The following is a 22383-nucleotide window of genomic DNA, read 5'->3' on the forward strand; positions in this document are numbered from 1 at the left end:
TGCGGGCGAGGCTTTATAGTCTGAGTCTGGTCTGGCGTATAAAGAGAATGAAAGGGTTGGGTGAATATAGCGAGGATCGCCATGATTCCCATACCGAGGCCGGGACGCTAACCACGCAGGGTCCACGTTCCAGGTCACCGGATCCGATATTATCTCGAAAACACCGACGGTTTTGTAAGCAATATGAGCCCTTGAATTGGACTATTCGGGTCAGATTCTCTGGTGAAATGTTATATTTGCATTCTGGGGCCGTTTGCTAGTTTCCTAGCAACTACTGGCCCAGGCACTGAGCTGGGTATCCCTCTATATCCTCTCGTGATGTACATGTCTATTTCTTGGTACACATTGTCGCACTTATAGTACAAAATTAGCTGTCTGCCCTCCTTTGACGACAAAAGCCTTCTTGGCCGCGCGGATGTCACATTCGGGCTTCATGACTTTGTGGCGCGCCTCCTCAGACTGCATGATCTGCTCCACGAACCAGTCCCTGAATTCCGGACTGCCCTGCTTGAGCTCCTGCGGCGGTTTCGAAACCGCAACGACGCACCGCAATTTGCCATTCACCTGAACAGCGCATCGGATGTAACTTTGCCCTAGCATTTCGAGCGTGCCGTCGGTCTCCGGCCAGTTTCGTTGTGTGGACTCAAAGATGCCATCCGAAGATGGATGCAGCAAGCTCCAGCACTCCTCGGCAAAGGCTGGCGTAATCGGTGCCATGAGGTGTATTAGGCGGCTGGAAGATTCGATCTTGACAAGTTCAGAGGCTGGTGACTCCAACAAGACATTGGTCCACTCCATCAGATGCGAGACGGTCGTGTTCAATGCATAAACCTTCTCGTATGACAGCGTCACTGCTGCAATGCCCTTTTGAGTGGCACGCCAGACATCAACGTCTGCATCCCATTGCGAAGTAGCCTCTCTGTCAAAGCCCGCGGTAGATTTCCCAAAGTACTCTTTCCCGTTCCAGGCGGGCCCTCCCTTGACGGGCGACAGAGCAGCAACAAATTTGTGCAGCCGTTTCAACCAGCGTGTAATGCCGGCAATTTTGTCTTCGTCCCAGTTGACCACGTCACTGACAGGGGCCTGGAAGAGCATATGCGCTCTTGTTGCATCGGCCCCGTACTGCGCAATGAAAGTAGTCGGGTCCACGCCATTGTGCTTGGATTTGGACATCTTTTCGAACGTAACGTTGGGCTTCGCTCCAGTTTCCACGACTTTGGGATTTGAAGCGTCAGATAGATCAACTTCGTCGGGCTTCAGAAACCGTCCTGTTTCCGGATTACTGTAGGTTCTGCCATGCACCATACCCTGCGTTATGAGTCGCTTAAATGGCTCAATGAGATGAGTCTCGGCGGCATATTCGGGGTAAAGGGCGTCGACCACAGCTTTGAAGAAGAAGCGGGCATAAAGCAAGTGCAGGATGGCGTGCTCGACACCCCCAATGTACAGGTCGACCGGAAGATTCTCTTGGAGCGCTGACTTGGATATGGGTAGTTTGGAGTTGGTCGGGTCAGCAAATCGCATAAAGTACCAGCTCGAGTCAACAAATGTGTCCATCGTGTCTGTATCCCTCCTGGCGGGGCCGTGACATTTGGGGCACTCCGTCCTGATCCAGTCTTCCGCGGTCTCCAATGGGTTTCCAGTCCTCGCCTCAGCCCAGTGATGGTCAACCCGAGGGAGTGCAACGGGGAGCTCCTCGTCAGGGACAGGCTGAGGCCCGCAAGACGCGCAGTGAATGATAGGGATTGGGGTGCCCCAATAACGCTGGCGGCTGATGAGCCAGTCGTGGAGTTTCCACTTGACAATGGGTTCGGCCAACCCGGAGTCCGACGCGATTTCTTGAACAATCCCCTGGGCTGCCTGCTCAGAAGGCTGCCCTTCATAGGATTTCGCCAAAGACGTCATGAAACCCGCGCTCAGGTAAGGCTCACCAGAGTTCACAGTAGGCTCGCCCTCTGTTGGACTAACAGCACGTTTGATGGGCTCACCTGGACAGTGCTCTTTCCAAAAGTTGAAGTCCCTCAGGTCGTGTGCCGGAACGCCCATGAGAGCCCCTGTTTCGTAGTCTGCCCTGACGTAAGCGGCCACATATACGGGTATAGCTTCGCCCGTATGCGAGCCTAAGGGACTGGTAGCTGCCAGATAGGGAATTTTATAACCAGCCATGGAGGTATGAGGCAGGTCTTTGGCTTCGGCTAGGAATGCACGGAGCTTGTCATCTCGGTCGGCCAGGCTTTGCACCAAAGACGACTGTGGCGACAGGGCAAGATACTGAGCGGCAAATATAGTTTCTGGCCGCGTGGTATAGACCTTCAAGGATTCAAGAATGGGCAGCTGCACAACGTCAGGGAGGTCGGGTTTTAGAGCAAACTGGTAATACGCGCCGTCGGTGCGCCCAAGCCAATTCCTCTGTTGCGTCAACACCATCTCGGGCCAAGCATCATCGAGAGCTAGCTTTTCAAGGTCTTCCTGTAAGGACTCCTGGTACTTGGTGATCCTAAAGAACCACTGTTCGAGCTGCCTCTTTTCAACCTTGGCCCCTGACCTCCAGGACCGCCCAGCGGCATCCACTTGTTCGTTGGCGAGCACGGTGTTCTCCACGGGGTCCCAATTGACCTCGGCCTTCCTTCGTTCGACCAGCCCCTTCTCCATGAGCAAGAGAAACATGCGCTGGGTCTGGCCATAGAAGTCGGGATCGCAGGTCGCAAATTCCTGTTGTAGAATCCATGGTCAGACTAGGGGTGACGAAGGCCTCGGCGTCCGCAGAGTTCCACTCACCCTCGACCAGTCAAAGCTACCGTTCATGACGCCCAGCTGCTCCTTCATACGAGCAATGTTGTCTCTGGTCCACACGGCTGGGTCTATGCCCCGTTCGATGGCAGCGTTCTCTGCAGGTAAACCAAAGGCATCCCAGCCCATTGGCAGCAGGACCTGCTTCCCTTGCAATCTATGATACCGGGCCATGACGTCGGCAATGGTGTATACTCGCAGATGGCCCAGGTGAAGGTTGCCCGACGGGTATGGGAACATGGGCAGGATGTACATGTTCCGCCCAGCTGCAGGGGCCGACGCGGCACGGTTGCTGGTCAGAGAGGTCCCGTTGGGGTTGGAAGCCGAGCCGTTTTGTTTCCATGCCTTCCGCCATTTCTCGTCAAGGGCTGGCAGGTCTAGACGGCTCGCATCGGATCGTCTGGGAGCGTTGGTCGAGGCATGGCAGCGGATGGCTGGCGTGCAGATGCGCAAGGACGCTACACGTCGGCCGAGCCGGGCTCGTGTGTGATGGAGAAGAGACTGCATTGAGCGTCGTTCATGTTCACAGAGCCATGTCACGGGAACGACAGATGTACAACACGGCGGTCTTGCGCGTCGTCGTATCACGGTACCGCGTTGAAGAGCTACAGTGGGTTGATAGTTGCCGCAGGCCAGCATTAACCAACCAACCAGCTGCTCGCAGCCAACTGTCGGCTCTCGAGTGCCAGGGTCTCGACTTTTTTTCCCTTCCCTTTTCCCTGGCTGGGCCTAGCCGGCCAATGGCAGCCACTTGCATGGATTGAAACGTCATGGGCTGCTAGCGCACTTCGGCAGGGGCGCCAAACGCTGCAGGGCGCCTTGGCTCGCGAATCCCCCAAGCCATCTGATCGATCTGGGGTAGATTGGTGACAACGCTTGGTCACGTACTTTGTGCACAGTCACGGGAGTCAGTATTCTGTCCGACTCGGAAGCCAGAACGAGTGTTCAAATGCACTTGACTTGCAGGGGAAAAAAAAAAAAAAAAAAAAAAGCTCGGTGTAATGTACACAGCAAAACCTTGGGACGAAAGCCTGTCCTGGACAGGGCGAACAGCTAGCTCCCAGTCTCAACCCTACAGCTTTTTGGAAGGTAACACCCCTAGCGGTCAGGGGTTCTAGGTGTTGTTGGCACTACGACAGTGGACTTGCCCCCCTACCCGAGCCACAGCGCACGGGCACCTAGTTTTAGTGTCTGGGAAAAGGAGCCTCGAGGCCAACGACAGCGGCTTTCAAACAAGAAACACCACACCCACGATGCGACTCCTGTGCTAAAGTAGACCCGTTACCACCGCCATTGTCTTGTCTGCGTGATTCCACCAGGCGCTTCCGCAACCGTACATAGCCCCGAGCTCTTGTCTGCACATATATTAGCAGCATAATTCATCTATTGTCCATTTTCAGTCACGCCGCGAGCCTCCACGTACCCGTGCATCTTGCGCCCGCCGGAGCACTATACTTCGAGACCCTACTGCGAGCACAGAGCTGCACTGCACGACAATCCACATTGGGCGCTCAGCACGCAAGTCCAGGCACACCAGGCGCACCCGCTGCCATGCTGATGAGCCGCTGACCGGACTATCGTTCAAGTGGATTGGGAAAAGAGAGAAAAAGGAACACAATATCCCCTCGAGACGGGTCGAAGGCGAGCTTGACAGGCTCGAACCGCGACAATGCCAGCCCACTACGCTGGCCTCCAACCGCACGCCCGAGACTCGCTCGAGCTTGCATCGCTGGCCTCTTCCAGTCGCGGCCCCGACACATACTCAGACACAGACTCGAGGCCCTCGATATCCTCCTCCAGGAAGCTGTCTCTCGAACAAGATGACCCCTTAGACGACAACAACCCCGCAGCAAGATCTGGCTTTGGCCACGGCCGCACCTTCTCGACCGCTTCCAACTTTGACTATACCGCGAACCTCTTCCCGCTGTCCTCGTCCGCTGGGAATGGTTATGCGCCGCTGGGTGCGCCCACGTCGGCTGCACACCAAGCCGGCGGTCTGGGAGGGACATCGCTCGAGAAACACAAGACCCTCACCTATCTGAACGGCCTCAGCTTGATCATTGGCCTCATCATCGGCTCGGGCATATTCTCATCGCCCAGCCAAGTCAATATGAACGTCGGCTCGCCTGGCGCCGCTGTTATTGTGTGGGTCATAGCTGGCATCCTGGCCTGGACGGGAGCAGCAAGTTACGCTGAGCTTGGTGGCGCCATCCCACTGAATGGAGGGCCCCAGGCGTATTTGAGCAAGATCCTGGGCGAGCTCGCAGGCTTCCTCTTCACCTGGGTCGCCGTGCTGGTGCTGAAGCCTGGCAGCGCCGCCATTATCTCCATCATCATGGGCGAATACTTGGTGCGCGCCGCCATCGGCGCCGAAGCAGAGACCGTGAGTCCTTGGATCAACAAGGCCGTGGCCATCGTGGGCCTGTCCATCATCACCTTCATAAATGCCTTGTCGACACGGTTGGGCACGCGCATCAACGACTGGCTCATGTTTCTCAAGTTTATTGCCTTGACCGGCGTAACCGTTGTTGGTGTCGTTGTTGCACTGACGGGTTTCTCGTTCTCGGGCTCGGCCAATTCGGATTGGAAGACTCACTCATGGTTTGAGGGGACAAGTACAGATATCAGCAAGTGGGCTGTTGCCATATACGCTGGACTTTGGGCCTATGATGGTTGGGATAACGTAAGTTGGCGGGCGAATGGGGGCGGTGCTTTTATGACTATTGAACACGGCTAACAGCGACTTAGACCAACTATGTTGTAGGAGAGTTCCGCAACCCAGGGCGTGACCTTCCTCGTGTCATTCATACGGCGATGCCACTAGTTATCACAAGCTACGTTCTAGCTAACGTTGCTTACTTTTTCGTCTTGCCCATGGCTGCAATCAACACCACAAACACCGTGGCAGTCATGTTTGGTGGTAAGGTCTTTGGCCCGATCGGTGCTTTGGTTCTGGCACTCATCGTGAGCGCCTCGTGTTTCGGGGCACTCAACTCGCAGACGTTCACCAGCAGCCGCCTCGTATATGCGGCGGGCAAAGAGGGTTATTTCCCAGCCCTCTTTGGGCGCATTGGCCTCCACTCGACTGAGCCTGGCTTGTCTGCGACAAGAACGAGGAATTGGTTCTCAAAGCGGCTTCATAACATGCTGGGTGACGAAGAGGCCGGCTTGTTCTTCACGCCGGTCAACGCCCTCTGCCTGAACGCAGCTCTTACGCTAGCATATATCCTGGTCGGAGAGTTCGGCGAGCTGATCACGTTTTACGGCGTTGCTGGATACACCTTCTACTTCCTGACGGTCCTGGGACTTATTATACTTCGTGTCCGGGAACCAAACTTGGAGCGCCCTTACAAGACATGGATTACGACTCCTATCATCTTCTGCTGTGTCAGTCTGTTCTTACTCAGCAGAGCTGTCTTCGCACAGCCTCTGAAGACTTTGATTGTGATAGCCTTTGTCCTGATTGGCATTCCGGTATATTTCTGGAGAATCCACGGACGGGATCAGGTGACAAAGCGAGAGGTCGGTGGTCTCGACTCCAAATCTGGTTGGAAGTTCTGGAAACGCTGGAGGAACTGAGCGATGCCCTAAGTATAACCATATTACTGCTGGCATTTGCATATACCACGGCGTTTTTGCGGTCTGCTGGGTGCGAGGGCATTGGCGTATAGGAAAAAGCTGTTATTGGATCGGCATTAGCACATATATCAGGAGGTACATGGTATAAGCGTATATACAACCCTATACAGTCTTGTTAATATCAAGACACAAGCGAGAGCTGCTTGGCTCCAGATTGGAGCGTATCTTCTTATCCAGTTGGAATTGGTTACCATCCACGTAAAGTTTCTTTGTTTGTGGTGACAACGCGACTGCGAGTTCCGCAGAGCTGTATATTCGTGCCAAGGTCTCATAGCGTGGGATTTTCGGTGGCACACCGGCCGATGTCGTGATGCCGATTCAGCTCCGGAGCTCCACCACCCGGTCGGGGCTGGCACGACTCCATGCGAGTCATCGCCCGATGCTTTTCAACCGTGAGTGAAAATTTCCGCTGTACTCTATGCTTTGCCGTTCGCGCGTATCACATCGAGGCCTAAACATTCTCCACCCTAGCACCCAAGGGCATCTGCTATCGTCGCACAACGTTCGTTCAAGGCGTCAGTTCTCAGCCGCCATGGGCTCCGTCGGCAACACGGGCGGTGATGTCCCGGGCCCCTTCAACGTCAAATCCGTCGCCATCATCGGCGCCGGCCCCAGCGGTCTCGCTGCCGCAAAGTACCTGCGCGCCCAATCCCGGGCCTCGGCCGCTTCGCCAGCCCCTTTCACCCGCATCACCATCTTTGAGCAGCAGGCCCAGGTCGGCGGCGTGTGGTATTACTCCGCGCGGCCCACGGAGACACAGCACATCCCGCAGACATCGCCCTTTTGCCCACCGGACCCGCCGCTGCGGCCACGCGAGGGCGAGGACGATGGCTCCAAGCCCCCGATCTTCCCCAGTCCAATGTATCAGGACCTGCATACCAACATCCCGCATACGTTGATGCAGTACTCGGACATGCCCTTCCCTGAGGGGAAGCCTATCTTCCCGGAGCGCGAAACCGTGCAGCGGTATCTGGAGGACTACGCGACAGACGTGCGCCACCTGATCCGGTTCTCGACGTCCGTGATCGATGTGAGACCCGAGGCGGAGGAAGGGGAAAGCGATCGGCAGGTGAGCAGCGAGCGCTGGACCGTTGCATCCCGCAACCTCCTGACCGGTGCCTCCACCACCGAGACGTACGACGCCGTCGTTGTGGCCTCGGGTCATTACAGCGTGCCGTACGTCCCTGACGTGCCGGGGGTCCGGGAGTTCGATGCCGCCCACCCCGGCGCTGTAGCGCACTCCAAGCGGTACCGCACTCCGGACGCCTACGCCGGCAAGAAGGTGTTGGTTGTGGGCAACTCGGCCAGCGGGCTCGACATTGCCAGCCAGATCGGCCGTGTCTGCGCCGGCCCGCTGCTCGTCTCGGTGCGCACGCCGACGCCCGATCGCGTCCGAGACCACATCCCCTTCGAGGAAGTGGCCGAGATCGAGCGGTTCCTGGTGGCGGAGCGGGGCGTCCGGCTGCGGGACGGGCGCGAGATCGTGGGGCTCGACGCAGTGCTGTTCTGCACCGGCTACCTGTTCACGTACCCCTTCCTCGACGCCGCCGCGGCGCTGCGCGGGCCCCCGCTCGTGACCGACGGCCGCCGGGTCCAGGGCCTGTACAAGCACTTTGTGCACATCCGCCACCCGACGCTCGCGTTCCCGGGCCTGCCCATCAAGGTGATCCCGTTCCCCGTGGCCGAGGCGCAGGCGGCCGTGTTCGCGCGCGTGTGGGCCAACGCGGCGGCGCTGCCGGGGCGGGCCGACATGGAGGCGTGGGAGCGCGGCGAGGCCGAGCGCCGGCCCGCCGGCCGGTTCCACGTCTTCCCGGCCCAGGGTGACGGCGAGTACATCAACGAGCTGCACGCATGGGCGACGGCGCGGGCCCCGCGGGATGGCGGCAAGGAGCCTCCGTGGTGGGATGCCGAGATGTTCTGGGCCCGCGCCCTCTACGCCGAGGCCAAGATCAAGTTCGAGCAGACGGGAAAGAAGGCCAAGTCGTTGGCGGAACTGGGGTTCCGGTACGAGTCCGAGCCGGGCAAGGGGGAAGAGACAGGGGCGATCCAAGAGAAGCTAGATATGGCTGGCTGACGGGAATAAACGAGGATTCATGAGTTTATAGACTTCATTGATGTCGTCCTTTGTGGGACGGAATGCTGGGCTAGACATTGTATAGCAGATGTAGAGTCTTGCGCTTGTAGGTCACTTTGGCTCGGCTGACGACGTAAATTGCACAAGAGTTTCAGAGCTGTGGCAGCAAATCATTTAGATATTATATTTAGCTGTGGTATTAGAGCCATCTCTCAACTCCTATGTACCAATTCACTGTCAACTTCAATGCTATTGCCCCTCGACGCCAGTTACATATGCTAAATCTGCCCAGTGGTATCAAAACAATCATATCCATCATTCCAAATGGCTAGAGCCAAGACTATATCCTGCCCTTTAAGCCCATACATCGCCAGAGAGGTTGTTGGCGACATATTCAGCATCCTGCGACACGTAGTCATTGAGCTGGTTCTCAAGATCCTCATCGCTGACATCCTCGCCGTCTCGCCTCTTGAGAGGGGTGCCATCGGGGCTGCAGCCGGCGATGGCCTGGAAGTAGTAGCTGTGAGCATCTACATCAAGTCCCAGCGTCCCGGCGTTGCAGGCGATGTTGGAGTAGCCCTCACAGACCTTGATCTGGCTGGCGGTGTACTCGGTGGTGGTGGCGTCACCGGTAGACAACCAGTACTCGGGAGTGGTGTGGCGGTAATTGAGGATGATCGGGGGCAGACGGGGAACCGGGTCGTCCAGGTGGGTGACACGGTACTCGGCACCGGCCTGAGCGGTCACATACGCCACGAACTCCTTGTTGCCAACACGCGGGCTACCGTATCCGTAGATGTCGATGGCGTAGCCCTTGTTGCGAACGTAGGCAGCTCCGAGAGTGGCGATGGCAGCTCCCAGGGAGTGGCCGGTGAAGACAATGCTGTAGTCCGGGTGAGCCTTCTTTGCCGCAGCAATGGCAGTCAGCACTGGGCTGGAGATTTCCTTCCAGGCAGCGAGGAAGCCGGTGTGAACGAGACATCCAGTGGTCAGATCGCACAGTTCTTGGACGAAGACGAGACTAGATCTGAGTTAGTCGAGGCGTCACGTATGATTCATATATTGCAATCACTGACTTTGTGATCCAGTTTCGTACGGAGTGAGAGCCGCGGAATGATGCCGTGATCACCTTCTTCTTAGCGTCGGTGGACACAAAGCCTTGGATGTCGGTCGCAACGCCACTATGCGGACTGTTAGCGAAACACTAGTCTTTACTATGCGTGCTAGGAAGTACTCACGCAAAGGTGGCTGTGACAACTGCGCCGTTCGACTGGACAATGGGGCAAGCATCGTCTGAGCAGGCAATAGGTGTGCCTGCGTCAACCTCTGTGTTGCAGTATGCGGCGGCGGCGTATTGGGCATAGAAGTCGAAGTTGGAGACGTCTTGGGTAGTGACCGTGGCAGCTACTCCATGTTAGCTATATGCCCCAAGGATGAGTTCCAACTACATAGCGTTGATTGGGTGTATACCTCTGTTGTTCAAGTAGAGCTTGAGTTCATCAGGGATTGGTCCAGCAGCCGCTGAGAGCGCAAAGCTCGAGACTAAAGTCCAAGTGAATGGCTTCATCTTGTAATGTGCAGAACAGAAGATATTGAGTAGGCTTCGACGCGAGAAGCAAGACAGCCAAAGATTATGTCAGCTTAGCAAAGCTGCGGAGAGAGGCAGGCGGCTGTGGGCGTATAGGACACGACTGCTCGGGATATGGAAAGCATCGTGACGAGCCTGGTGTTATATACCTAATCACTACAGAGATACAGAGGTGTGTCTTCTAGCCCACCAGGTTGGGTCACCCTTGCGGGGGCCATCTCCAAATCGCCTCGACAATCACTGATCCAGGGCCCCTGCCACCTCAAGACATGGGTAGACGAAGGTGTAATCGGCAAATACCACCAATGTGCAAGGAATGGATAGGCGTTCCTGGAGTTGTCCCTGGAATAGTGGAGTTCAGAACTGCACACTCAGCTCGGAAGCTAAGGGGGCCAAGCGGCCAGTGACGGTCGCCTATTGGTGCATTGTATCTTCATCTCAACAACTCACGGGAACTCGTCGCGGATCTTGCGGCTTAGTACAATGGATGCATACATTGCATACGAATTGGTTGTTGGAGAAGGAAAAATGGTGTGGTGGGGGCCGCGGCGGATAGTCCGAATTCGATGACCCATCGTCATGAGGCCAGCCCTAGCACTGCAGCCACACCTCGTGGCTCGAAGCGCCCAACGTCGAGCGCACAGTTCGCTTGTTGGCAGCGCAGCCGGTGATGGCTTCCCTATCCAGACACGACAGCCTCCTAGTCAACAACAAAAGACCGCTCACCTGAAAACAGGCGTACCGCCGGCGGTGAAATGCGCAAATCAGGAGCCAAGACTCCACTTCGTCGACAGGAATAACCGATCTGGAACCGTAGGTCCCGGCTTCCCCAGATTTTGGGGGGTTGCATCGCGAGCCTATAGGATGAGATAGTATAGACCTCCAGGAACTATTTGCGCCACGGGTTCCGGGGGGAATGCGACGGCCGCCGCGCAGATTGTCAAATATTACATGTGCGGAATGCACAAACGTCGGCCGCACCAAAGATGGTGTTGTAGATCTTCAGCTTTTCGGGGGAAGGACCAGCTGCGCAGCCTACTTCTACAGAATGGCGTTTGCCGCCGCCCTGGCAGCCTGGTGACCGCCTCACAGCCGCGGGGGATTTAGGTAGCTGGCCACAAAGCAGCTGAATCGAGGGGATCACACCATAACATTTCCGATGGAATCCCGCTACGAATAGTGCTAGTTGTGTCAAGTGACGACGGGGAGATCGGCCGACTATGGCTTAGTCTATCACATGGGATAAGAGGCACGTCTTTGTGTTCATCTGTGTCCAACTGTACGCGACTTGCGCTATATCGATTGGACCTGCTGGTATCCGTACCATAGGTAGTACAACGCCTTCGAAAGTGTTGAGCTGCTCCAACGTGGCTGGTCCACATTGAACGGTAAGCTATTTCTCGGCATCTTAGCAGCCCGTCATCCCGTTCGAAGAACCTTGTTATATTCGAGTGCATTAGTACCACCGCCTTTCGCAGGTCCTTCCAAGTTCAGCAACCGAGATCAAGTGCGAGCTATACACGCACAACGCATTTATCAATCTCGCCCAGCAATGAGAGAATGCCGCAAGTGTGGTAATTTTCAAGACAAGGCGCATCACTTCAGGCCCCCAACCAGCGCTGATGTAAGTCCTTGTGTTCCTACGGCAGTGCTTGCATGAGAATGCGAAATTGCGTAGGGTTCATCTACCCATGCTCGCCATGCTGAATCTTATTTTCAAATGTCCCCGCCCTGGTCCACAGCAGCCTCAACGTCTGGGCGTCGCCAAAAAAAAAAAAAAAAAAAAAAAAGAGAGAAAATAAAAAGATCGATCAAGAACTCGCTTACGATGGCTTTGCTTGTCCCGGAACACCTACTCCCTGCGAAATTGCTTCATCACAATCTGAAGTGAGCACACAGACGTGCCCTCTGGCTTGCGTCATGGCTTTGATATGAAGACGTCTGGCATACTCGGCCTCGGGATAGCTCTAGCGACCGTTGTCTCCAAGTAGTCTTTCCGCTGTCATGAACCGTATACCGATTGCAGTTAGCTGATAGGCGCCCCAAGTCATTCTTAGCTTCGGCAGCAAATCTGCTTTCAGGGGACGAGGTCCACTGGCGTTCCCTCTTTTGTATTCCAGAAGCTCGGAACAGCTCGCGAGCAAGCGAGGTCAACGTTGGCCTGGTTGTTGCTGCAAGTCACGCGCTATGGAAGCCGGGGTGTTCCCTGCCCTGCTCCTGGTCGAGGAACCGTGCACCGAGTGCTCTGCGATCCCGCCTCAAACTACAGTATGGAGCCGCGCATTTCGCGTCTAATCCGCCGAATCCAGCACTCACGATCCATCCGTAGGCGGTGAAACCTATCGGCGTCCCATATTTGAGGGTCGCTGCATGCCCAGGTGCGAACTGATAGTGCTGAAGGGTTTCGAGGCTGAGCTGAAAAATCCCTCCTCAACCGTCCAGGAACCGGTCCCACGGCCCCCCAATCTGCACCTGGGCAACCATTGAGCACACTGGCTTACGTGAGCTATCATCTTAGTAGACATGGCATTTCCCCGAAACTGGGCAATCAGGTGCCCGCCGGGATTCGTCTGTCGACCGCCAGACGGCGCTGCATGCTGGGTCGTGCCAACTTTCTGCACGTCGTCCTGTCAAGGTCCTACTCGGATGCGACGCTCCCCTCCCCAGTGAAGGCTTCTGAGCAGGATGGCAGCCTGTGATGGCCGCTTGGCCTGGTCACAGGACGGTTCTTCTGATCACCCAACCGCCCCTCAGTGCCACTTTTCCGGAGACAAGGCTCGTCCCCAGATATCCTCACAGAAGTGACGACTAGTTAGTAAAGGTAGCATTCGGAGTTGTTTGCGCCCATGACTTTAATTGGAAACAAAGCCTTATCTGTCACGATCAAAGAGGCAGCTGGATACCGATCTTGCTTGCCCGCACTGCTGAATCTGTTCCCCAAGTGCCGCGCAGCCTGGTGGATTATAGGATTAGGGAGATCCGAATCTCGCGTGCCAGATCCCCACGCGCGGGTCGGATTTTGGTCCGCTTGGCGTTCTCGTTCTCCGAATACGGTTCATGATGAGGATCTGCATATTATTGCAGGACCCCAAGACTCACATGCGTTGCCGGGCTTCCTGGCTCTGCTCACCCTTGAACCAAAGGGGGAAAAAGTGATGGGCAATTGGGCACAAGAGCAGCCGTGCATTCCCCTGTCGAGCCCATTTTAGGCCTGTCAACCATAGCCATGAGATCATACCTTGCATGTCCATGTCGCTGCAGATTCTTGGCAACCAATATGTGGATTGTTCATTGTATAATCCTCAAGATCCGCCAATGATATCGCAGTGGTTCCTGGGGATTTGTCTTGTGATGTGCCCGTGTAGGCGAGCAGCTGTTGTCCCTTCGAAGTATATTTAGCAAGCTAAAGCCACGATAACACCGTCCTGGTGGTGATTTGTGCGCTGCCCCTTCGTCTCCCCTCTCGGCACCAGAACAGCAGCAAAAATGGTAACTCTAGACTTTGCGGCGCCTCCCGGGCTGCGAGCGCTCTCCTTACTGTTTCTGTCCTGCTTAATCAACACATCCTCTGCTGGGGTCCTCCAACCCCGAGATGACGTACCGGCCGGCTATGTTTCCGCACCGTACTACCCGGCACCACACGGCGGATGGGCCGACGATTGGGCAGAAGCTTACAGCAAGGCAGTGGACCTTGTCGGGCAGATGACATTGGCTGAGAAGACCAATATATCGAGCGGTGTTGGTTTCTTCATGGGGTAGGTACTCCTTGTCTTTATAGGCGCTGCACGTTGGCATCCTGGGGTATTCTGACGGGCAAGTAGACCATGTGTAGGCAACACGGGCAGTGCTTTACGCCTTGGAATCCCGCAATTATGTCTGCAAGATGGACCGCTAGGCGTTCGAACGACCGACAATGTCACGGCTTTCCCGGCCGGCATAACGACTGGCGCGACCTGGAACAAGGACTTGATGTACGAGAGGGGTGTGGCATTGGGACAGGAGTTCAAAGGCAAGGGTGCCAATTTCTATCTGGGCCCCTCGGTGGGTGCTTTGGGTAGGAAGCCTAGAGGTGGAAGAAACTGGGAAGGGTTTGGTTCGGATCCGGTGCTTCAAGGAATCGCCGGGGCGCAAACGATCAAGGGAGTGCAGGAGCAAGGCGTCATTGCTACCTTGAAGCATCTCACGGCCAACGAACAGGAGATGTACCGGATGTACAACGTTTTCCAACCAGGTTACAGCTCCAACCTCGACGATCGCACCATGCACGAGCTGTACCTTTGGCCTTTTGCTGAGGGTGTCCGCGCAGGTACTGGCGCTGTCATGACATCGTACAACGCCATCAACGGCTCTGCCACGTCGCAAAATGCCTATCTCATCAACGGCTTATTGAAAGACGAGCTAGGGTTCCAGGGGATTGTTATGACTGACTGGCTTGCCCACATTTCTGGCGTACCCTCCGCACTGGCTGGGCTTGACATGAACATGCCTGGCGACACCATGATCCCCATCATCTTCGGGACCAGCTATTGGATGTATGAGCTTACACGTTCGGCGTTGAACGGAAGCGTGCCTATGGACCGCATCAACGACATGGCAACACGAATCGTGGCGACCTGGTACAAGATGGGCCAAGACAAGGACTACCCGCGTCCCAACTTCTCCTCAAACACGCGTGATCGGGAGGGCCCTTGCTATCCCAGCGCCCTGATCTCACCAACGTGTGTCGTCAACCAGTATGTCAACGTGCAGGCCGACCACAAGGTCGTCGCCAAGCAGGTTGCGCAGGAGGCCATCACTCTTTTGAAGAACAACGGGAGCTTCTTGCCCATCTCGACCTCAGCGCACCTGAGCGTTTTTGGCACTGACGCTCAAGCCGACTCCCAGGGTATCAACTCGTGTACCGACAAGAGCTGTAACCGAGGCCTTCTGGGCATGGGTTGGGGCTCTGGGAGTGCAGATTACCCCTATATCGACGATCCCATCAGCTCGCTCAAGCGGAAAGCCAGCAATGTGACCTACTATAACACCGACTCGTTCCCGTCCGTCCCCGCCCCCGGAAAGGACGACGTGGCCATCGTCTTCATCAACTCGGATTCGGGCGAGAACTCCTACACGGTCGAGAACAACCACGGTGACCGCGATAGTTCGGGGCTCGCGGCATGGCACAATGGTGACACGCTCGTTCAGAAGGCCGCTGCGAAGTACTCCAACGTCATCGTCGTTGTCCACACCGTAGGACCGATCGTCATGGAGTCCTGGGTCAACCTTCCCTCCGTAAAAGCCGTCCTGGTCGCTCACCTGCCAGGCCAGGAAGCCGGCGATTCGCTGACTGAGGTCCTCTTCGGCGAAGTTTCCCCCTCGGGTCACTTGCCCTACTCGATCCCCGTATCGGAGGACGACTACCCGGCCAGCACCGACATCATTACATTTGCGCTCGGACAGGCCCAGGATACGTACACCGAGGGTATTTACATTGACTACCGGCACCTCAACAAGGCCGGCGTGAAGCCGCGATTTGCATTCGGACACGGCCTGAGCTACGCAAGCTTCGAGCTATCGGACGCCAGTATCGCCTCCGTCACTGAGCTGTCCATGGTGCCGCCAGCGCGTCCCGCCAAGCCCACGTCGCCCGTCGCCTCGCTCAACACAACGATCCCCGCTGCTTCCGAGGCCTACTACCCGTCGGGCTTCAACCGCATCTGGCGGTACCTGTACTCGTGGATGGACCAAGGCGACGCCGACAAGGCCTACGCCGTAGGGCAGTCGGGCACTGAATATGCGTACCCGGCCGGCTACTCGGAGGAGCAGAAGCCCGGCCCCGCGGCGGGCGGCCCCAACGGCGGCAACCCGGCGCTGTGGGACGTCGCCTACACGGTCTCACTGACGGTGACCAACTCGGGCGCAGGCAACTTCTCGGCCAAGGCCGTGCCGCAGGCGTACGTGCAGTTCCCCGCCGACAGCCCGTACGACACGCCGCCGATCCAGCTGCGCGACTTTGCCAAGACCGAGGCCCTGGCTCCCGGCGCCAGCGCGACCGTAACGCTCAGCCTGACGCGCAAGGACCTGAGCGTCTGGGACACGGAGCTTCAGAACTGGGTCGTGCCTCCGGGTGAGTACAAGATCTGGGTTGGGCAGGCCAGTGATGACCTGACCGTTGTCTGCTCGACGGAGACCGGATCGTGTGAGGCTGGGGTTGAAGGGCCCGTGTAGGCTGTTTCGATACTATGACTAGCATAATACCTGCTTCACCTTGTTAATGTCAATTCACATAATTCTACGACTAACGATATCATTGTGTTGAATGGAAATGTTGCACTAAAACCAAACACGCGCGCGGAATATTCAGTAGCAATTGAAGAATCATTGAGCACATCTACGAAGCGGTCATCGAGGCGGCGTGGAGCAAGGCCGCATCGTGACATAGATTTTTGGCTTGAGTTAGCTCATCACGATCCTTGAAAGTGAATAAGCTATTGCGATCCAATGCGCCCTGTGATCCAATGATGACTGCTCTTGAATTGCCGTGCGGGCCCGCGCCGTAGCTTTCGGTCCAGGAACTGGAGGGAGGAACGGTCTGAGGCTTAAACGTACTATATTCCCAGTTTCAACTTGGTCGCAGTCGGGTGATGAGAAACTAGACGTTGCTAGGATCACGGATGCGGCGGACATCGAACACATCATCCGCAGTGGCTCAGTGCGGAATGAGTTGGAGCGCCACAGCTTGTCGTGGCTTAAGTTGGCAGCGACGGCCAATCAGAGGGGCGTGCGCGCATGATCCCTGCCGGGTGACGTCGCTTTCGTCACTGGAGGGGCACCTTTCAGGGTCCAACCTCACTGAGGCATGTGCCAGATTGAGTAATAGAGTTCACAGCCATCCGTCATCGCCACCATTAGTTGATCGGCCTTTCACGTCTTTTCAGCGGGACTGGGCCACTTCCAACAGGAAAAGAGGGCGCCCAGACGATCCAGCGCGTCTAGATTCGACGTCAAGTCAATTTTATGATCGGCCGGCACGTCAACCCGAGATCCTGCCCTGGCGCCTCTCCCGTGTATTAATTAATCAGTCCCCTTGCTCTTCGGCGGACCAGGTTTCTTTTCCATTCCCTATCAAGTTCTCGGCATTTGAGTCCAATCAGTCTTCGCCAGCACCTATATCGACTATTCTTATTTTTGGATCGCCAACACTTTCATCATCATGGGCTCCAAATCCGGTCTCGCCCTCAAATTCCTACAATGGTTCATCAGAGGCATTGAGTTCTGCTGCGCCGCGGTCGTCCTGGCGCTGTCCAGCTACTTCCTCGCCGCTCTGCACAACCATAACATCACTATCCCGACATGGCTGCGCGCCGTTGAGGGCATCTCGGGCGCAGGTGTCTTGTACACCTTGGTTGGCCTACTGCTGTTGTGCTGCCTTGCTGGACACCCGTTCACCTCATTCGTCGCCATCGTGCTAGATGTGGCCTTCATTGGCGCTTTCATCTACGTAGCCACGGCCTACAGATCAGGAGCAAGTTCCTGCAGAGGCACTGTCGATACCCCCTTCGGCACAGGCAACGCCAACGACACCCCTACGGGCAACACAGATGGCTTCACGAATCTGCCCACGTATCGACAGGCCTGCCAAATGGAGACAGCTTGCCTCGCTGTCTCGATCGTTGCTATGTAAGTTGCATTGAGCTGCAATCTAGTTCTCACGTACTAACGCCAACTAGCCTCTTTTTCATCTTCTCCATCCTAGTGGAGTTTGTGCTGGTCCGTCACCGTCGTAAGGAGTCACGCTTCGGCCCTAGCCCGGCCAACAACTACACCTCTGGTTACGGCCGTCGCAACAAGTTCATGGGTCTGTTCAAGAAACGCACCACCACAGCCGAGGACCCCAACGCCCTGCCTATGCACACCACCCCTGACCAGGTCCGCCAGAGCTACAACACTGAGAGTACTGCTGTTGGTCATGATCCCGCCCTGCACAACAAGTACGGCGAGTCGGGAATGGGCCACGATGGACGTACTGCCTACCCTGAGCAGGGCGTCACCGGGCCGACTGGCACCACTCACCCTCCCGCTGGTTACCGCTATAACGACGGTACTTACGCTGCCTAGATGGGATATTGATAGTAGTTCCCCATCGATACATTGCTAGATGTACTATTAGAGAAAGGACTGATGACGGATGGGAAAGATACCCGGTTAGTCAGGGTGTCGCATCTTGACGATCTGTACCCTGCAGCCATATGAAATGAGAAATATGAGACAATTTTGGTGTAGATCACGCTGCTGGTAGCTAGCATATAATAGTAATAATTTATCATGACCAAAAATTGCAAGACTCTCCACTAAGTCCATCTGTAAGGGCGAAAGAGAAGTTGGGAAGCCATGGCGAAAAATACAACCATTCGTAGTATATCATGGACATCCTTCATTGGACTATGCTCAAACATCCACAAAGCATGTTATGGTAGGTTGCACTGCACAATATCGTCGGACTTTGTCAAACTTAATCCCAAGATTGTATGCCTTATTAAAGGGTATCTCCATAGGCACTTGCTAATGCTCTGACACGACTGTAGCCCGTGAACGCCATAACTCCTTCCCTTGATGCTGACAAAAACTGATGCGACAAAGTCTAGCAGGTGGTGGGAATATGTACCATCAAGCAAAAGCAACCCTCTTCTTCTTGGGCTTCGCCGCCTTGCTGCCGGCGGTCATGGCATCCCTGACGGCGGCCTCATCGGCATCAGGAGCGCCGTCGGCCTTGGTCCTCTTCCTCTTCTTGCGCAGGGACTCCTTGGTCTCGTCGAGCCTGGCCTTCCTCTCCTGCTCCTTCTTCTCGGTCTCTACCCTGCGCGCCTCGCGGATCTCCTCCATCTGCCGGGCCTTGATCATCTTGGACTCGATCTCACCCTCCTTGTCGGCCTGGACCAGGGCCAGAATAGTGTTCATGCTCTCCTGAAGAAGATGTCAGCGGGCTTTGTCTTCTGTTTCTACCCCCTCTCTGCACCTCTTGAAATGTACGTGGGTGTGCTCGGTGCTATGCTTGACTTACGCGATCGTCCACAAAGACCTTGCCCTTCTTCTTGCCCTTGGGCTTCTCGACACCGACGGGCGTGATCATGTTCAGCTTGGGAATTCCGAGCTCTTCGGCGGTGTAGGTCTTCTTCTTCTTCTTGTTCATCAGCGCCGCGAGTCCCTTGCCCTTGCCGGGCTTCGACGACGGCGGCGGGCCCTTCTTCCTGGACTTGACAATGCCATCTACAGGCCCGGATTTCGAGGCCTTGCTGCCGCTGATGCCGGACTTGTTGGAGGCATGCTTGTTCTTGACTGTCTTTGTTCTTGAGACACCCATCTTGTCGATCGAGACGTGCGCGCGTAATGTGGGCGGTCTGGGAGAGGAGGAGACAGACGTTTGGTGCTGTCCGCTGGCTGGGCTTTCAATCGACAGCTTGAGCGACGGCCGGAACAATAAATTTTTGGACCGTTCTTATCGATAGCCAGGCCTGGCGGTCTGGAGGGGTCGGGCGCCGGGGGTCAGCTGGAATTGCGATGGCCTAGGCCCCACAGTGAGCCTCCCACCCCCGCCACAGCCGTCAGCTCGCAGCGAATCGGCCGCTATCCGATTTGCGGAAGACGGCGGCCAGAAAAAGCTGTGAACGAGCCGGTCGGACAACGACAACCTACAGATCTACCTTTATCTGGACTCTGTATCGTGCAGATAGCCTGCCGTCACCCGAAGCCGCTCCCCTCTCTCCCTCAGACCGCTAAGCAATCCAAAATATGGGTGCCGAAGCCCCTAAGCAGCGCTGGGCAGCCCTCGCCCGCGACACCAACGAGACCAAGATCCAGCTGGCCCTGAACCTCGACGGCGGTGCATTCCCCCCCGACACGGACCAGCGTCTGCTCTCCAAGGACGATAGCCATGCCACACAGGCGAGCAAGTCTCAGACCATCGCCGTGAACACCGGCATTGGCTTCCTGGATCACATGCTGCACGCATTGGCCAAGCACTCGGGCTGGAGTCTTGCCATCAACTGCAAGGGCGACCTGCACAGTAAGCTGCTTTTTTCATAGGCTCCTCCAGGCTCCCTGAAGCCAACTGGCTGACATTGTATCGTCTGAACAGTTGACGACCACCACACGGCCGAGGACGTCTGCATAGCCCTGGGATACGCCTTCGGCACCGCGCTGGGCTCGGCGACGGGACTGGCACGGTTCGGGTCCGCCTACGCGCCCCTGGACGAGGCTCTGTCGCGCGCCGTCGTCGACCTGTCGAACCGGCCCTTTGCCGTCATTGAGCTGGGCTTGAAGCGCGAGAAGATTGGCGACCTGAGCTGCGAGATGATCCCCCACTGCCTGGAGAGCTTTGCGCAGGCTGCCCGCATCACCATCCACGTCGACTGCATCCGCGGCTTCAACGACCACCACCGCGCCGAGAGCGCCTTCAAGGCCCTGGCCGTCGCCATCAAGGCTGCCACGAGCAGGGTTCCGGGCAAGGAGGGAGAGGTGCCAAGCACAAAGGGCACGTTGAGTGTCTGAGTTTGGAGATGCCATCAAATAGAAATGCGTAAAAGACAAACCACCTCCCCACCAACACATAGTTGGCTACAGAGCCAGCTGTTTAAGCATACTTCTGAATACAACGAACGGCCCCAATGGCTGGCTGGCGATGGTTCCCGATATGCATATGACATTGACAACACAGCTTGAGATGGAAGACTGGGATAAACACGATGATCACGGTAGCACCTGGCCTTTGAATGTGGCTGAATGAGGAGCGCAGTTGCCAGGTTTCAGGACTTCGGATGCCATGGGAATGGAAACACAATATGCCAGAAGGGCGAAAATGAATCTTGTCTAGTTTGACATTATTCACGAGCTGAGATGTATAATTTGACTTTGCGCCTAACTAGAGAATTTGGGATATAGAACTTGGCAAGGGCGATAGGTGTGCAACTCTATTTGTGTGTACCGTGCTCGGGCATCTGGTATGGGCTGGGGCCTGTTATCTCTGTTGCAGTGGAACTAGGTAACGTAGACTAGGCCTCGAACCAGCTGCTACCAACCTCGATGTTATAATTGACTGTTACACGGAGTTCGCCTCTAGTAATTGTTGTGCGGAGCCGCATATGTATATCGCCGCAAGACACTGCATGTTGTCCGACATGAAGTGGCTCGACTGGTGAACCTAAGCACAAGTACCATAGTTAGATCCGGTTTACCAAGGCAATGCATGTGTGATGACATGCTACTAGATATACCCCGTCTAAGGCGACACGATGCCGAGTGTACTATTAGTCTGTCATCCGAGTCTATTTCAAAGTTGTTTCTGCCATTTATTTATACGACCAGTTTCTCAATATAGACTTTCATTTTTCTGGCGATTAGCGATATATTCCACCCGTTGATCTAGAGTCCATCGATTACGGTATAGGCCCATAAGACCAACCAATGGTGACCGTCCGAACGGACTTGAACTAATTTAAGTTACCTATGTACCTACTTTTAAGGCGTTTTGCGTTGATAGTAACTGGGACGGAGCAAGCCGGCTTATAATTATTTCCCTAGCGTAGCATCGAAATGGGCACAGAAAAATATACAGGCCTGGATGTACCAAGTCCGAAAATAGACCCTCGTTAGTCCCGATTTGCCCACCCCATCCCAGCAGAATCAAGTGAACCCACATTGGCCAATGTGGGAGATTGCAGCGGGCGTGATGCAAGTGTCGTTGGCTCAAGTCAAGACATCCAGACATTTGCGATGGACTCACCTCATTGAGATTCCTTACCCACAAAGACGTTTGTTGCGATGCCGATCATGACGTACGACCTGGGACGACTTCAAGATGTCATTTGTCTGCAATTGGCCTGCGAGTCTTGTAGCAAGCATTCCTCAAATGAAGAGCAACAGGCCGTGGCCCACACTGATGGCTAGGCTGCTTTTCGACCGAGGCCAGCCCTGTCACTGGTATTGCCCGTCCAGCCCCGTCACCCCCCAACCCCCGTTCCTTGGCGCTATCCGTGCCCTGTGCTCCTGCTGGACCTTGGGGGTGATATGGGCAATGTTGAAATGGGTGCGCAGAAGACTGGCCTGCCTCATCAGGTAGCACTGCTGCGACCTGGTGAATTAGATGGCGCCGTGGTGTTTGGATCTCATTCGTGGGTGGCACCCAATACCAGAGGGGCTAGCCCCCATTGACACGGGGCTATTGAACGCGACGGGTGTTCCTGCAGCAGTGCAGACACGAGAACGAGTGAAAGGTGAATACGAGCTCTAGCAGCAGTCGCAGCATACCGCCGCC

General features: G+C 55.8%; 8 protein-coding genes across 8 annotated transcripts; 5 read left to right on the forward strand and 3 right to left on the reverse strand.

Moving 5' to 3' along the window:
- Positions 1-354: 354 nt before the first annotated feature.
- JN550_006733 (uncharacterized protein) lies at positions 355-3297 on the reverse strand (the record flags this gene model as incomplete). Its single annotated transcript, XM_049318504.1, has 2 exons — positions 355-2712; positions 2779-3297. 2 exons carry the CDS (start codon positions 3295-3297, stop codon positions 355-357), a joined length of 2877 nt encoding a protein of 958 aa, XP_049171302.1.
- A 1162-nt stretch (positions 3298-4459) lies between these two features.
- JN550_006734 (uncharacterized protein) lies at positions 4460-6369 on the forward strand (the record flags this gene model as incomplete). The annotated part of the gene is made up of 2 exons (XM_049318505.1): positions 4460-5473; positions 5539-6369. The coding sequence occupies 2 exons, from the start codon at positions 4460-4462 to the stop codon at positions 6367-6369; spliced, it is 1845 nt and encodes a 614-aa protein (XP_049171303.1).
- A 592-nt stretch (positions 6370-6961) lies between these two features.
- On the forward strand, positions 6962-8503 carry JN550_006735 (uncharacterized protein; the record flags this gene model as incomplete). The annotated part of the gene is made up of 1 exon (XM_049318507.1): positions 6962-8503. One exon carries the CDS (start codon positions 6962-6964, stop codon positions 8501-8503), a length of 1542 nt encoding a protein of 513 aa, XP_049171304.1.
- Positions 8504-8857: 354 nt separating this feature from the next.
- On the reverse strand, positions 8858-10070 carry JN550_006736 (uncharacterized protein; the record flags this gene model as incomplete). The annotated part of the gene is made up of 4 exons (XM_049318508.1): positions 8858-9524; positions 9580-9684; positions 9742-9907; positions 9974-10070. 4 exons carry the CDS (start codon positions 10068-10070, stop codon positions 8858-8860), a joined length of 1035 nt encoding a protein of 344 aa, XP_049171305.1.
- Positions 10071-13577: 3507 nt separating this feature from the next.
- On the forward strand, positions 13578-16301 carry JN550_006737 (uncharacterized protein; the record flags this gene model as incomplete). Its single annotated transcript, XM_049318509.1, has 2 exons — positions 13578-13846; positions 13913-16301. 2 exons carry the CDS (start codon positions 13578-13580, stop codon positions 16299-16301), a joined length of 2658 nt encoding a protein of 885 aa, XP_049171306.1.
- A 985-nt stretch (positions 16302-17286) lies between these two features.
- On the forward strand, positions 17287-18191 carry JN550_006738 (uncharacterized protein; the record flags this gene model as incomplete). Its single annotated transcript, XM_049318510.1, has 2 exons — positions 17287-17753; positions 17804-18191. 2 exons carry the CDS (start codon positions 17287-17289, stop codon positions 18189-18191), a joined length of 855 nt encoding a protein of 284 aa, XP_049171307.1.
- A 549-nt stretch (positions 18192-18740) lies between these two features.
- JN550_006739 (uncharacterized protein) lies at positions 18741-19434 on the reverse strand (the record flags this gene model as incomplete). Its single annotated transcript, XM_049318511.1, has 2 exons — positions 18741-19037; positions 19135-19434. 2 exons carry the CDS (start codon positions 19432-19434, stop codon positions 18741-18743), a joined length of 597 nt encoding a protein of 198 aa, XP_049171308.1.
- A 428-nt stretch (positions 19435-19862) lies between these two features.
- JN550_006740 (uncharacterized protein) lies at positions 19863-20621 on the forward strand (the record flags this gene model as incomplete). The annotated part of the gene is made up of 2 exons (XM_049318512.1): positions 19863-20136; positions 20209-20621. 2 exons carry the CDS (start codon positions 19863-19865, stop codon positions 20619-20621), a joined length of 687 nt encoding a protein of 228 aa, XP_049171309.1.
- Between the last annotated feature and the right edge of the window lie 1762 nt (positions 20622-22383).

This window comes from Neoarthrinium moseri (assembly GCF_022829205.1).
Source record: "Neoarthrinium moseri strain CBS 164.80 chromosome Unknown scaffold24_Wmoseri_CBS_16480, whole genome shotgun sequence".
Lineage (NCBI taxonomy): Eukaryota > Fungi > Ascomycota > Sordariomycetes > Amphisphaeriales > Apiosporaceae > Neoarthrinium > Neoarthrinium moseri.